Here is a 15956-nt window from a genome sequence, read left to right on the forward strand (position 1 = left end):
TAAGAAAAATACCAATGAAGAGAGACAATTAAAATAGGAGCTAAAAAAATGGGATCTATGACATAGTTAAATGACATCAAAGGTGCTGGGGCCTAATCCAAAGCCCAGGGAAATCAACAGAAAGACTCCCCCTACTGATTTCCTTGGGCTTTCGTTTAGCCCCCTAGGCACCATATCTTCAACTGGACCTATGCAGGTGGACCCCTGTAAGGATTTAAATGGGGCACAGCCAAAGGTCTTGCCCATGTGGATCCAACTGCAGGGTTGGAGCCCTGGTACACAAACCAAACAGGGGAGCCCCATTGGTCTCCACGACACTATAATCCCAGGAGATGGGGAAAGCCTGCCTTCCAATGGAAATGTTGATGCAAACAGGTTAAGGGAGAGAAAAATGTTTCATTTGACATTTCTGCAAACAACAGCATGCAAATGTGTCCATTTTCCAGTAAAAATTATATTTCTACAAACATCTCGCAGGGCTGAACAATAAAGGTTTAAATGGTTTTATGTAACTACACTGAATAGCAAAAATTCTCTCCCCTCTGTTAAGAAACTGTTTGTTCAAAGACAAAGCACATAGATATGGTATTACTTACCATCATTATCAGACAGAACTGAAACAAATGCACTTTGAATCTCCTTGAGATGAGACTGAAAGATGAAAGAAGAACATGTCTTTTTTTATTCTGGGTTTTTACCTCCATTCAATTTCATCTAACAGGGTTTAGCAGATACATTCAGACTATTTTACTGCTGTCACAATCGTAGTTCAAACAGACATTACAAGAACTGCACTCATTTCCTGAGAAATTAGAAACAGGCCATCTGAAGTTCTGAGATTATAATACTTTGCATTCATCCAACATCTTGCCTCCAACCTCAAAGCAATTTACTAAGTAACATAAGTGTTACTCCCTTTTTTTTAGATGCGGAAAGAAAGGATTTTTTGCAGGGGGCAGGGAGAGGGGGAGTGTCAAGTAACTTGTCCAAGGCTACAAACTGAGTAAGTCAGAAAGAGAACCCATATCTCCAAACTCCTAGCCCCTGTCCTCATCAGAAGATCGTACTGCCTCCTTGAAGACCCATTATTTAGATGAGAACTCTGCAAAAATAACCTGATGTGGGGCAACTGTGCGAGTTTGAAATTTAGTAATAGTTTAAACCTATGTAGCATCTTTCATCCCAAAGCATTTTGTCAACTATGTACAGGCACATTGCTGCTGAAATTCATCCACCTTGGGTTGGAAGGTGGCAGCCAACTGGATCATCATTGCCTATTGCATCAGAGTGGTGGGGAGAGGAAATTTTGGCCAAAACCACTGGGGTAAACTCCTGTACTTAGGCAGAGGACCAGGGGATCTTTAGCGGTCATACAGAGTGGACAGGCCCTCAGTTTTAAGGTCTCATCCAAAAGATCCCAAACACAATATCAGCTTATCTGCCTTTGCAGGCAGAACTGACCCTGCGGTTCCAAGTAGTCTGGAAAATCCAAACCTGATTTATTCTTAGAGATTTAGCGTTCTGCAAAGAGAAATCCTTTAAAATGCCAGTGACACCAACCCCCTTCGCCTAAGGGAACATGTCTTTGGGGCCGTATCCTGCAGTCCTTATGGAAACAAAACCCACACTGACTTCAGTGGAAGTTAAGAAGCCTATTAAGGCTGTAGGACTGTAGGAGCAGTGTCATCCCATGGGGCATGCAGGGGTCACGTGAAGATCTCAGCGAGTCCATAAGGAAGGAAAGAGGCAAGAGCGGCGAGGAGAGAGAAAGAAGGCAGCAAAGCAAGGCAGAGGCAGGTTTTCACCTTAATTTCTTTGTGCGTACTCAGCTTCTTCACCAGCGACAAAAGCCAGATGCAGGCTGCCTGCCTGACGTGGGGGTTAGGGCTGACAATGTGCTTATTCAAAACGAGGTCCAAAACCCAGGGGACCACGTCGTTCACTTTCACGTCTGTTTGGATGGAAGAAGAAGATAAGGACCATTACATCGACACTGAAACACACACATGCTTATCGTCACTTAATGCAGTCAATCAACTCATTGATAGCTCTTCACTATGGTGTAAGCACTCACCCTTCACCGTCAAACTGCTTACTCAGGAAAAGCCCTGCGGGAGTCAATGGGAGTTTTGAATGAGTAAGGAGTGTTGAATAGGCACCTCTTGGCCAGTCTTAAAATATCCTTGGCCAAGACTCTGAACATCCGGTACAGGTTTGAAAAACCCACAACAGTCCTTGGACTAATAGGAATGGTGCAGACTCTGACTGAACGTTTTAGGGTTTTCTTAGTACCAAATTCGCGAGAGAGACTCAAGCTAGCTTCTACCTGATCCTGCAAACACATATACATGTGCTTAACACTAGGCACAATTGAGATCAACAGGACTACTCATGCCTATAAAGTTAAGCATGACTGTGAGCGTTTGCAGGAATGGGGCCTAAGATTGAACCTATGGTTTTTGTAGGCAGCATTTTTCATGCTCACTTTCTTCCATATCCAAAAATCCGACTAGCAAACAAAATGTGCACTTGGGTGCATAAAATCGGGTAGATATCCAAGTCCATGCACACGCAAATGCAGTTTGTTCATAGCAATCCAAGCGTTTGTGTACAAAACCTCTGGCAAGAAAAACCGAAGATTCCGTTTTAAAGTCTGCTTTGGGAAATTTGGCTCTAACTGTTTTAAAGGACTTATACATATTAGATATGAAATGAGCATGGGAGAGCATAATAAATGATCAAAGCAAAAAGCAGTTAATTGTATATTAGTAAGAAGCCGATTTAAACAGCACACACTTCGAAAATCTTTTTATTGTCTCTCGATATTTTTCAGATTGGTCAAACGGGGGGGGAAAGCCACTAAATACTAAAAAACAGGCAAACTGATTGGTGAAGGGACCAAACCTGCAAGGTACTGAGCACCACCTGGGAACTGCTAAGAGCCTCTAACTCCCACTAATTAGAATCAGTGTCCCAGAAGTGCTCAGCTCCATGCAGGACAGGGCCCTCAGGTTCTTCATTCCACCTCCAAATCTCCCACATCAACAATGTATACCTGCAGGAGGAGTATACTCTTCCTCAGTGACCATCCAAGCATCACGGGCAGCCACTGAGCTGGTTCCTATTGCAGCACTGGTAATGGCTTCACCAACGGTGAACTGAAGTTCTATTTGCTTGGCCTGAAAAATACAATAGGTCCTTGCTAAATAATCACCTTGTTACTGACCGACCCCAACAATTCTCACCACAGTTCCGAGTAGAGCGGCACAGTCAAGTGGCATTTTGCAGAGATTTTCAAAGCTCCCTAGTTTGGATGCTCAGCCACCATTAAAATTGATGGCAATTAGGGTAGAAACCCCCAGGGCAACTTTGAAAACCTCAGGCCTTTACTTTTACAAAATGCTTTATGGACTATTTGACAGCCTGCTATAAAGTATTCCTGGAAGTCATTACAACTGTTCTGCGTTTGTCCAAACCAGGGAACAAAGGTGATGCAGCGTCCTTGACTGAACAACAAAAGGTTTATTCCCTTTATTCAGCTCTCACAGTCATTCATGTGAAACACTGAGGTTTTATTGTATTAGGCAGAAGTAAAATAAAAGATTCCCCTACCCACCACTTCAGGGAACAAACTGCTGTTAAATGTTCTACCCAGACACACTGAAAAGCTGAGCAGCACATTCTAACTTCAAGAGATGGAAAGAAATTCTTTTCCCCTCACAAGGGACACGCAAGTAAGATTTAGCTTTGTTCTGTGTCCCTCTACCACTTCCTCTCTATTCCTTTTACCTGCATCAGGAGCGGAGCAGGCACTGAACTTTGCTACTAGTTTAATTTATACATACATAATTTTTTACTATTACCTGTAGCCCTAAGGCCTAATTTTCAAAGCTGCTGAGCACCTACAGTTCCCACTGACTTCAATTAGAGCAACAGCGTCTCAGTTCTTAGCAGAATCAGTCCCTCAGCTTACAGTCTTTCAAAATTAGTTTCCTGCAAGCTCAGATAAATCCTTGTGCTCAAGTAAACATTTTATACAGGAAGCTCTCCAGTCCTCGGAGAAGTTCTAGGAAGAGAAGCGCTGCCTTTTGAAAGACCCACTTTGAAGATACAAATGTCATTTTTGTTGCTTTTATGATCATGTCATATTACAGGGCTTGGCCACGGCAGCAGATCTGATATTCACTAGTCACCTCTGAATTTGCTAACTGAGAAAGGGAAAGCCAATCTGCAAATGTAGAACACTACCCTAATGTGGAAGGAGTTTTTCATTCTTCCTTCCAGCATCTCATTCAATAAATTAGCAACTCTGAAATACTGCACAGGATGGAACAAAATACATTTCCAACACAGAGCAGAGTTCCGGGATTAACAAAAAAAAATATTGCTGATTTTTTCTAAAATGATTAATTTAACCGAGCTACACCACTCAACGTCTTTCCAATACAATTTCTGTCCTTTGTTTAAAATTTGTCACAGGACCAAGATATTTTGACATTCAATGTGTATATTTAGTACATTTTAAAAGACCAGATTTTCAGAAGTGGCCTCTAAAAGGGCCCGTTAACACAAGCACTTACACCTGCGCTTAACTTTACAGACGTAAGCAATCCCATGGGCAATATGTATGTAAGTGTGTACAAGCCTGGGAGCTAAAACTGAGGCCACAGGTTTTACATGCACAAAACTTCTCCTCACCCTCTACCAGCCTGCTTTGCAAACAGAAAGAACAGATCTGAAAAATGGAATGAGTCACTTCAAAGAGCAGCTCCCTTTTCCCTTTGTAAATGTGGCCCAAAGTATTCAGAAGGCTAATACAAATTGGAACACTCACTGAAGTGTAAGGGATAACGTTACTGCCTTACCTCCACAGAATCCATTAGTCCTTGCAGCAGTAGTTTCTGGTGGGGAAAGTCTCCATCTCCCACTGGAAAGTAACCCAGCGTTTGTATTGCTCGCTCTTTCATCTTAAAAATAGAATCACAAGATTTTACTCATAAACCCAGCAGGCACTTTTTCCAACATAGATGCCTCCTAATTTGAAACCCAGAGCTTTTATTATTACTCTTTCACACCTTCCCACTGAGTTTAATCACCAGCAGTCATAGATTCCTAGAAATCAGAGATGGGGAAAACCTACTAGGTCATGCAGTACATCCTCCTGTCAGTGCATAACTTTTCCCTACAGCACAGCAGTAGCTGGACAAAAAACCCACTGGAAAATGTCTCAAGTGGTGGCGTTTCCCCTCATTCCATTTGAGGTCCAGTCCAGGGCCTAGTCCCTTTCACGCAGTACTGTTAGAGAAGTTCTTCCTGATTCTCAGCCACAATATCCTATTTTTTTAGTTTCATCCCAAGAAGATAAAAACCACAACAAATATTATTTATTCAAGGGATTTTCTAATCCCTTAGCCTTTGGCCTAACTCTCCTACACTGAAGCCAAGGGTAAAACTCCTATTGACTTCAGTGGGAGCAGAGTTAAACCAAGGCTGAGTGCTTTTTGAAAATGTCATCACCAAGGCTGTAAGGGTGATGTCTCTCTTAGCTTGATAGGTAATCACGTTAGCCTCAGTTTAACCCGAAACAAACAAGAACAAACACGGAGAGAAAATATGCCAGGAACAAAATTAACAAACCAACAAATCTTACCTTATTTGTTTCCTTGCCAGAAGGGATTCTGGTCAATAAACTTTCAACAAGATGCAGCTTTGTAAACCCGGTGCCTTCGCTGGGAATTGGCAAGGGGCCGTTCCTGCCAATTTCCCCCAGTGCTGTACAAGCAGCAACTGCCAGGAGCGGAGAGGTGCTGTCCAAAAAGGAACCTACAGAGAACCAACAGGATGACTTGGTTTTTGTCCCTACAACCTGAGTGCAGTCAGAAGTATAAATTTTTTTTTTTTTTTTTAAAAAGAGGCCAGGTTTTGCTCTCCTGTATAACAGAGAGAATCAGGAATGAAGTCAGAGTTACAATGGAGTAAAACCAATTTAAATGAGAGAAGAATATACCACAAAGGTACATCTGTGTGCATCTGCTCGTCTCTCACATGGGAGTCTATTTCTTAATTAATATTGGAGTAGTGAACATTGTTTACATCTGATCAGACAACAGTGATGGAGACATTCTTAAAGACCGGCAAATCCATCAGACAGGTGTTATTCAGCATCAAGGGCACTATCAGTAGATGCAGCCAACCTGAGACACATCCTGAACCAGTTGTGACTGGAAACTATGCTTACATAAATTCTCATGTCAAGAACCAACAGTGCCAAGGTGCAATATAATAGCCAAGAGCAAAGTTACCTATTGTTTCTGTTGTGGTCTTTATGAGCTGGTCTTGTTCTGGCATGACAACAATATTTGGCTCTTCAATGTCATGCATCTCCATCATCCTGGTTTTCCTTTTGGCCAGGTACCTTCCTACAGTGAATCCCAAAGCCAACAAGGATCCATGTTGGATCTCCGGGTTCTACAGACAATACCAACATGGTAGGAAATCTACATAGACACAATCATGTGTTTTACATAAAGCGTACATGAAAAGACAGATGTATAGGTAGGCCCGCTGGAAAGGTACAGCATGAAAATTCTGAGCTACTGCCAAGCCTATGGGGCTCTCCATAGGTTGTCGATACTGTCAATGTTTTCTGCACAATTTAGGCTTCCAGGGGAGATTTTCAATAGCTAAGGGATTTAGGAGCAGAAGACCCACAGAAGGTCACAGAAGGTCACTCTGCTCCTAAATTGCTTAGGATTTTTTGAAAGCCTCCCCCTCAAGTTACCAGGAGAAAAAAGCCATCTGTAATCCTTTAGTTTATAAATATATCCTTCTGCATGTGAGCAGTGCGCTGTCTTCCCCAGTTTACACACACAAGAGACTGAAACAAGGGGACAAGTTCTGCTCTTGCTTACTCCAGATAAAATCCCTTCAATTCAGTTACTCAGAATTCACAAGCAAGTGCACAATCTGGTCCAGTCATTCTAGATGACGTTAAAGCAAGAACGTTAATTACTTCAGTGTTGATCTTTGAATTAGAAATGTCTAGTTAATGTGTTTATCCAGTAGTCTGGATTCATTTGAAAAGGATACTCTGCAGGAATAAGGCTTCAGGATTTAAAAGATGCAAACAACAGAATTGCTTTTTTTTCGTTTTTTCTTTTTTTTTTAATGTTTTTGTTTGATCCTCAACATATTACTCTAAGAAGGAAGGGAAAAAGAGTAGATCTAGGGGGGACTCAAAGATCTCAAAGAGGGAATGAAAGTTCTCGCAAAAAGTATTTCTTTTAAGAGAAGACTGAGTAAAATAAAGAGTATTTTGTTTCTCATGGCTCAGCTTAGCTTTAAACATGGGAGTAGTCCCATTTGACTTCAAAAAGAACATGGTGTTAAGGTACTAGTAAAATAGCAGATTACTGAGATCTATGTAAGGATTAAAATCAAATTAGTTCTTTGGGGAAACATATCTTAGGGAGCTAACTTTTTCCTTAGACTGCGGTAGGTGAGTCGCATCAAGAAAATTATTTGCCTGGTTTCTTTAAGGAGGGGAGGGAGGGTTTGAATTCCTCATTGTTTGCAATCCTATTAGTCAAGGAACTCAGGTAAGCTCCAGAGATATGAATAATGAGAGGAGGAGAGGGGCTCAGAGGGAGGGAAGGAAGCCCCATCCAGTTGTGATAACAGTCATAGGAGGTGAAGGCTGTGGACCCTTAAAACCATGCCCTACCTAGCAAAGGCTCCTGGGTAGGAGAAAGCTTTCACTGGCCTGCGGTGAAGGGAGGGAGCTATGGCTTAGCCAGGGGAAGGGCAATGGGTGACCAGCTAAATACCTTCTAAAATCTGTGCTTACCTTTAATTGCTCATCAATAAAAACAAAAACTTATAACTGCCTGAGGTAGCTGGTGCAACCCATTATCATGCAATAGGATGACGACTATTTAACTGACTAAACTTCTTAATAATGGTTCCTAACAGTCCTGGTTGTGCTTAGGAGAAATGTCAAATACTGACTGAGTACAGTTTCAATTATGTATTTACTTAGAAAAGTTGTTCTACTCAAATATAGCAACGTTTTTTCCTACCTCCAACAAGTAACTGACTAATTCAATGGTGCTTTTCCATATTTAAAAAAAAAAACCACTAAGTAATAAATTCTGGACTGCTATAAGATTAACATCTTCAATTAAAATGTTGCAATTAAAAATAATACAAGAAATGGATAAAGAGAATGTAATTACATGATTGTCTTTTGCTGTCTTGATCAGTTGCTGTACAGAGGACTTCAGTTCATTTCCAGACATTGTAGACAACACTACAGAATACAACAGTGCTGCCAGCTCACGCATCTCTTCCTTGTTTGTATTCATCAGACTCTGTACGTTTAAAAAAAAAAAACAAAAACAAAAACAAAGATGGAACATCACTGATGGTCTAGCTTTAATACATTAGCACACCGTTCAGATGCAACTACCCACCTACACTCCATATTTTACTCTAACCTCTTTTTTACCCTTGGAATATAATTATCATCACTAAGTAACTTGCTTAGGACCCAGCTCAGCAAAGCACTCATGCTTAGGTTTAAGCATGAATAGTCCTGTTGCCCTCAAGGGGGCTACTCACATGTTTACAGTTAGCATGATACTTAAATGCTTTGCTGAATCGGGTATTTAAAAAAGAAATTTCATGTTCCCCAGCCACGGGGAGCTAAAAACTCCATGGAATTGTACGAGACAAAATTCCTGTCTTGTACTATTCCATAGTGCCACAGAGTACATTTTCCTTTCGTTTGCTCTTTCCTCCTCACATGATAAAGGAAAAAAAGCTGAAGAGATTAAACCTACTTTAATGTGAAGGCTGCAAATGTAACAGACACAGAAGTCAAGAAATGGAAAAGTCACAGTTCTCTCAGCAACATTAATTCACCCATGTTATTTGTATGGAGTATTTTTTATTACCTAGACTGTTAAAAAGGTCTGGTTATTATGGCAGTGTTAGCATAACAAACATAATATAAACATTTGTTTCCTAACTTGTGTTTTTAAGTTTATAACCTTACTCTTTGCATTTAACTCTACACACACACACACGCGCGCGCTTGTGTGTGTGTGTAGAGAGCGATAAATGCAAAAAGTAGGGTTATAAACTTAAACAACATTCTCAGGTCACCAGAACCCTTCAGTTCGAATTGTGTGTGTGTGTAAATGGACACACATACACACTTCAGACTGAAGGATTCAGGTGACCTGAGATCAGGAAAAAAAAAAAAAAAAAAAAAAAAGGAGGTTTATCACCACCAGAATACTGCCAATGGAGTTATATAGCTTGATTCAAAACTTACATCAGTACATTAGACTGCCCTCCACCCACCCACCTCAAGAGAGCTGCCAGAGCAGCTCCTCTCACTGGTAGATTCTTAGAGAGGGAAGTCCTCCTACCCGTGAACTACCAAAGAATGGAACTGCTCTGATTGATACAAGTGAAAGTTCTGGCCCTCAGGGTATGTCTATACTGCACTAAGACACCGGCAGCTGGCCCATGTCAGGTGACTTGGGCTTGCGGGGCTCTGGCTATGGGGCTGTTTAATTGCAGTGTAGATGTCTGGCTTGGGCTTTAGGCTGGGATTTGGAACCCATGAGTGGGGAGGGTCCCAGAGCCTGGGCTCCGGTGCAAGCATAAAATGTCTACACTGCAGTTAAACAGCCCTGTAGCCCAAGCCTGAGTCAGTTGTCACAGGCGAGCCATAGCTGTTTAACTGCTGTGTAGACATACCCCTCAGAGTCTACCAATGTGAGGGAATATAGAGTATGTCTACACTGCAGCTGGGAACATGGTCCCTGTTGTAGGGGCAGCAGTGATCTGTATGCTCTGTATAACCTGTATGTTCAAGAGGTTCCCCCCCCCCCCTTTTTTTTCTCCTCTCCCTCTTTGAATACCTGTGAAGTGGCTTTCCCCTTCCCCCTCCCTCCTGGAATGCTTGCAGGATGAATGGGCTGGTTGAACAGCTGGAAGATCAGAAGAGCTCCCAGGTAGACAAGGTGTCTGGGACTCTGATTAGGCAGCAATCGCACGCCCAATGCATGGACAGTGCCCGAGGTGGAGTGTGACCAACCACACGCAGCCAAGTCATCTCTAGTTGGGGGCCATGAGGAGCAGGTCCTTAAAAGGGGAAGGGGCCATGTGCACAGGAGTGCACTCACAAGCTTGTACCTCCCATGAAGGCCCTTCGCCCGGACCACCTGGCCAGTGGTTCGCCGCATTGCATTCCACTGTGCCCCAGGAAGACTTACCTTCATTGCACCATCCATCGCTGCGCTGTAGGACACTTACCTTGAAGGATCCTGACATCGCCAGTGCCGTGCCTGTCCTGGGAGCGTGAGTATGCGAGTGTGACCCCCACCCTTCTTTTGAGCTTAGCTATCAGTATAATAAACATGCTGCTTTCTGCCAAACTCTGGTGGGTCATTAGTCTTCCCTACGCTTACTAGCTGGCCCAATTTTGGGTAACACTCCCCAGCACAAGCAGACAGACAGGCGCTACCTCTGCTTGGGCTAGCATACTAAAAATAGCCACGTAGCTGGGGCTAGCATGGGCATCAGCTTGGGCTAGCTCCCTGGGTATGTACTTGAGTGGCTAGCCTGAGCCACCACCAGTGCTATCCCCAGCTACAATGCTAATTTTACCACGTTAGCTCAAGCAGAGCGACCACGAGACTATCAGCCCACGCAGGGAAGCACACTCCCAGCTGCAGTGCAGATGTACTCTTAGTAGCATCAGTCTAAAACTATGATCTAACAAACATATACCAGATCACACAGAGTAATGAACTGAAAGAGAGAGAACCGTGCGAACTAAACCCGCAACAGACTTAGAAAATAAAAATGCTGCAAAAAAGAATCTTTCACTCCTCAAGATTACTGATCAGCTAATCAGCTACCTGGAAAATTATTAGGTCTTGAAATGTCAGATTTTGCAAAGATGAACAGAAAAAAAATCCACGTGTGCGCAATGTACCTTTATCCAATCTATTTTGTCTGCAAATCTGGTAGCTAGTTTTTCTGGATACACCGAAACAACTTCTAGAAGACAGTACATAACTGGCAAACCTAAAGAGTAATTAAAGAATCAAGTTAAGGAAAATGAAATGCAATTTTTTCTATTTACAACTAATAGTAAAAACAGGCAAATGATGCCACATCAAGCAGTTTAACGCAAATTTAAAGATCCCAGATAAAGTTATGACTTTGACTTTCCGTATTATTTCTGAGTACTCTCTCTCTTATGGATGTCAGACAGGCAAATATGCGTATTTCTAGTAAACTGTTTTAAAGGTACACAAGCAGTTTGTGATGAAACTTTAAATTGCCTCAGATATCTGATGAAGAGTGTCATTCCACAAGGGCACAGGCATAGACTTTTGTTTTTGCCAGTGGGTGTTGGCTCCTCTCCCTTCCCATGTGAGTGGGGCCTCAGAGGGAAGAGGCGGGGCAGGGGCAAGGGCAGGGCCTCAGGGGGCCGGGCCACAGTCCAGGCACTGGGGCAAACAAAAGATGAATCCGGCCCTGTGGGTGATGAGCACCCTCTACTTTTTTCAGTGGGTGCTTGAGCCCCAGAGCACCCACGGAGTTGGCGTCTATGTACACGGGAACTGTTCAGGTGTGCGAAGACTGTAATAAACACTGACAATGGCCTGAAAATTCTGACACCCCAATCTAACAGATAATGTTGTGGCGCTCTCTCTCCTTAATCCCTTTCACAATTGTGTGCGAGGGAATAACTCTAAACCACAAACTGGCCTAAGACAGTTTGGGTTAGTTCTCGTTACAACCTATGGTCACTGAAGCAAAGTTCAGAGTATTGAGTATGCTTGGCCAATGCTCATTAGAAGTTCTAGAAAGAGCTTTTCTTCTTTCCTCAGCACCATGGCCTACGGTTCCTCACCTCCAACACCAGACAACAGCTGCTGAAGAAGGCCAATATAGATTTGCACTGGGTTGGTTTCTCCACTTTTTGAGGAAGATGAAGAGGACGAGGAAGATATGAAGTTGCCAGACAGGAGGTTCCTGATATAACGGCCAATTGCCGGCGCATGGTCTTGCATGTCAGCTAAGCTCTGAGAGGCTGGCACCACACCTGCACTATGAGCAAGACACATTCGCAGGTACAAGACTATCTAAACAGAGAAGAGAACAAGACAGGGTTAAGGTATCTCACAGGGAAACAGGAGTCAGATCCAGCAGGCGCCCCAGTCGTCAGTCCTCTGGGCGGGGGTGCAACCAAAAATTGTAACTCAAAGGGTGTGCTCAGCTCAAAAAAGTTTGAAAACTGCTGGATTAAGTCATATGGGTCAAATAAAAAGGTGATTCTAAACAGGTGTAACTTGCATCTTTTCTCAGCATGTAAGTTACACCAATTTAGCATCCCTTAGCCCACATTGTGTAAGTAACACATCACCTCTGAATTTGGTTCATGGAGTCTAAGGCTCATCATTGACATCAGGACCACCCTACCTGCTACCAAGCTACAAGAGCAATGTCTTGGGGGTGCGGCGTCTTCGGTCTTTGATTTCCCACAGTTGGTGGAGACCATCAGTGCCTTCTCTTGAGAGGTTAGGATGCTAGGTGTGTTCAAGGAGGCACTGTCAATATATCCTCCTCAGAAAACCATCCCTTGCCAGTGACATACCAACTACCGAGCTAACTCAAATCTCCCTTTTTAGGGAAGATTATGGAGGAGGTTGTGGCAAAGTCAGTCAGGTAAAGTCCCCAGAATTCCTTAAAGAACTGAACCTAGATTGCCCGAGTCCCAGGTTAGTGCCTTACATCCTATCACCACTGTTCTCCCAGTGTCCCATAGGTTAAATAACGACATGTAAGAATGTGTCGCTATTGCCATGAGACAGACACAATTACCTCTCCAAATGTAGCAGGATTGAAAGGCAGGACTGCAGTTCCGGTCATGTATTTAGCAGGAGTTTTCATTCGGTGAGAGGCCTAAATAACAAACACATAGATTTAGCAGGGGTACACTCCAGACTGTAAATGGTATATACTTAGTAATAATATTTTCTGCTGCAACTAATTGTACCACTATCTTCCATTCAGCAAATGTAATTATAAACAAAACACTGTGCATTTGCATAATGTATTTAACCAGAAGATCTCAAAAGTGCTTCAGAATAATTAAATTAAGCCTCACAACTGGAGCTGGAATTTTCTTCCTAGAAATTTCAAACCAAATTATTCAAAAAACACCATTTAATTTCAAAAATTTCAAACCAAATTCCAAAAAGTCTTCCAAGACTGCCAGCTCAGGCTGGCAAGAAGCCAGGAAGCTTAGGAGCCAGCAGGAAACCTGCCTGGTTTCCCATGGAAACTCATCAAAATCAACACGTTCCCACAGAATGTTTCAATTCAACATCTTCCAAGAGTAAAAGGTTCCGTCAGACAGCTTCCAACCAGCCCTACTTTCAACACCCCAGTAAGGTAGGCAGATATTAATTTATCAGCATGTACGATGGCTCTAGGCCTGGATTCAACAATTGTGGAGTCAATTATGTCCTCAAATTCTTTGCTTAATTGGGGCCCTAATGAGGCACAGACAGCTTAAGCAAGCGTCCAAAGTCAAATGAGTGAATGAGTGAAAGACTTTGGATCAGAGTCCACGACTCAAGACTCTCGAAACACTGGATCTTACTCCTCCTTTAAATTTAGTTCTCTAGATTTTGAGGACAAGAGTTAAATTAAGTCATTTTGCACACTGATCCTGGCCGTAAAGTGTTCCTTACATGGACCAGCTCCAGCACACATTTATTATTCACCACTTGCCTATGAGAAACAAAAGTAAAGGTGTCTCAGCAAAGGGGAAAAATTGGTCTTGATGCTTCTGTTAAAGACAGACCTGAATAATGATGGGGGTGTGAACAGGGGGTTCTCCTGTTTGTTTTTCACACTAGAAACTCAGGTTGTGTCTAAGCTGAAGGACTCTGCGATCCTGAGTGAACTAGTGACATCACAAGAGCCACGAGAACAAAAAAGTGAACTGAAAGGGATTTTTAGTCACATTGATGAAAATTCTGGGTTTTTTTTAAACACCTATTTAACTGGAACGACTCCTATTTTGAATAAAGGAAGTCCTTGCTAGAAATTCAACACCATCTCCCCTCAGTTCAATGACATTTGCTGAGGACGCAAAGTTGGGGGGTATTATCCATACACAGGCGGATCGTAATATTATACAGCAGGATCTTGAAGACTGGAGAAACAGAAATGGGATGAAATTCAATAGCACAAAGTGCTTAGTGTCTAATATGAACCACCAGTTTGTAGCAGAAATTCTTCAGTGGAAGTGACAGAGGAGGAGAGTGACCTAGGTGTACTGGTCAATTACAGGATGACTATGTGCAACCAATGTGATGCAGTTATGAAAAAGGCAAACGGGATTCTAGGATGTATCAGGAGAGACATTTCCAGTGGGGATAGGGAAGCATTAATGCCATTGTACAAGGCACTGGTAGGACCACATTTGGAATACAGGGTACAATTTTGTTCACCCATGTTCAAGAAAGATGAATTCAAACTGGAGCAGGTGCAGAGAAGAGCAAGTAGAATGATCAAGGCCAATGATGGATCTAACTTATGAGATGAGACTGGAAGAGTTTGGCTTGTTTAGCTTAGCAAACAGTGCTGAGAGGGGATATGACTGCTCTCTAAAAATACATCAGGGAGAGTGAAGAGCTATTTAAGTTAAAGGACAATGCTGATACAAGAACAAATATAAGATAAATTCATGGCTATGAATTTATACACGTGCCTAAATCTCATGCTTCAGGACTTCTGCCAGGCACCTGCAGGGGGTCAGGAAGGAATTTTCCCTCAATGCATTCTGGATTTATTTTAATCTCCCTCCTCTGAAGCATCAGAGTTGGCCAGGGTTGGAGATGGGCCACTGGACAGGATGGGCCAGGGCTCTAAGGTGGCACCAAGCATTCTCTCTTTCAGCTACTTGGCTAACTGGTTCTTGTTTACATGCTCAGGATCTGATCACCATCTGTGGTGTCAGGAAGGAATTTCCCCCAGGTTGAACTGGCAGTGACCTTAGGGGTTTTTGCCTTCTTCTGCAGTGGGTCATTTGCAGGGATTATCTGGATACATCTCAATCGTTTCCCTGCCATTACAGGGACCTTGGGCACTAGCACATCTCAGTCCCTCCCATGCTTTGCCTGGGGCACATAATATAGATTAGTTTCCTGTGGGCTACAATACTTTTGTCTAATTCCATTCGTTGGGTTTAGCGTGCTGGTGTTGGTAACCAGTGGTATACAGAAGCTCAGACTAGATGACCTGGTGATCCCTTCTGGCCTTAAACTCTATGACTATGACATTGAAGTATCAGCTATCACAACAAACATCCCTGAGACCTCCCAGAGGTCCTGCTAGAAAGGCAGTTAAGTTCCAGTTTGACATCCCTGATATTCCTAAGGAAGAAAAAAAAACATGCAGAAAAAAACCCTTTTAAAACAAGTCATTTCAGACTTTATACTTCATAAGAAAAGCAAAGAAGGGCACAAGCCCATTATTTAAATCCGTCCAGGTCACCTTTAAGTGCACACGGAGGGGAACAAACTGCTAGAGCAGTATGTCACGTCAGGCCCTGGGGCATCTCACACTGTAGGACTCACACAATGTCATTTTCATTTTTCCACTGAGTTAGTATGAAGATGAGTAATTAATCCTTTGAGTTAATAACAACCTCCTTCATTTGTTCCATTTTCTCTCTCCATATATTGTAATGCTTTTACATGCTATACAATATATTCCTCCCTTTCTCTGGGCCAGACAATACATGGTCTTTGTTCCTTTAAGAATTGTGTGTGTGTGAAGTAACTGCTTGTGTAAGGTGCTGGATGACCGGCCCCGGACATTGAACTCTCCCCACATAACTGATTCAGCACAAGCCG

The 15956-nt window shown here is 42.7% G+C and overlaps 1 protein-coding gene across 2 annotated transcripts in view; it reads right to left on the reverse strand.

Moving 5' to 3' along the window:
* ECPAS (Ecm29 proteasome adaptor and scaffold) overlaps nt 1-15956 on the reverse strand; it is a 90914-nt gene that overhangs the window by 35791 nt on the left and 39167 nt on the right. For both annotated transcript variants that reach the window (XM_074953513.1, XM_074953512.1), the window contains exons 17-26: nt 12910-12990; nt 11939-12170; nt 11012-11103; nt 8235-8369; nt 6303-6468; nt 5651-5823; nt 4866-4967; nt 3056-3179; nt 1806-1951; nt 597-651 (exon numbers count right to left, since the gene is read on the reverse strand). In XM_074953513.1, the coding sequence (XP_074809614.1) occupies nt 597-651; nt 1806-1951; nt 3056-3179; nt 4866-4967; nt 5651-5823; nt 6303-6468; nt 8235-8369; nt 11012-11103; nt 11939-12170; nt 12910-12990 (1306 nt within the window). The remainder of the gene's footprint in view (nt 1-596; nt 652-1805; nt 1952-3055; nt 3180-4865; nt 4968-5650; nt 5824-6302; nt 6469-8234; nt 8370-11011; nt 11104-11938; nt 12171-12909; nt 12991-15956) is intronic.

Source organism: Natator depressus, chromosome 5, assembly GCF_965152275.1.
Source record: "Natator depressus isolate rNatDep1 chromosome 5, rNatDep2.hap1, whole genome shotgun sequence".
In the NCBI taxonomy this organism is placed as follows: Eukaryota; Metazoa; Chordata; order Testudines; family Cheloniidae; genus Natator; species Natator depressus.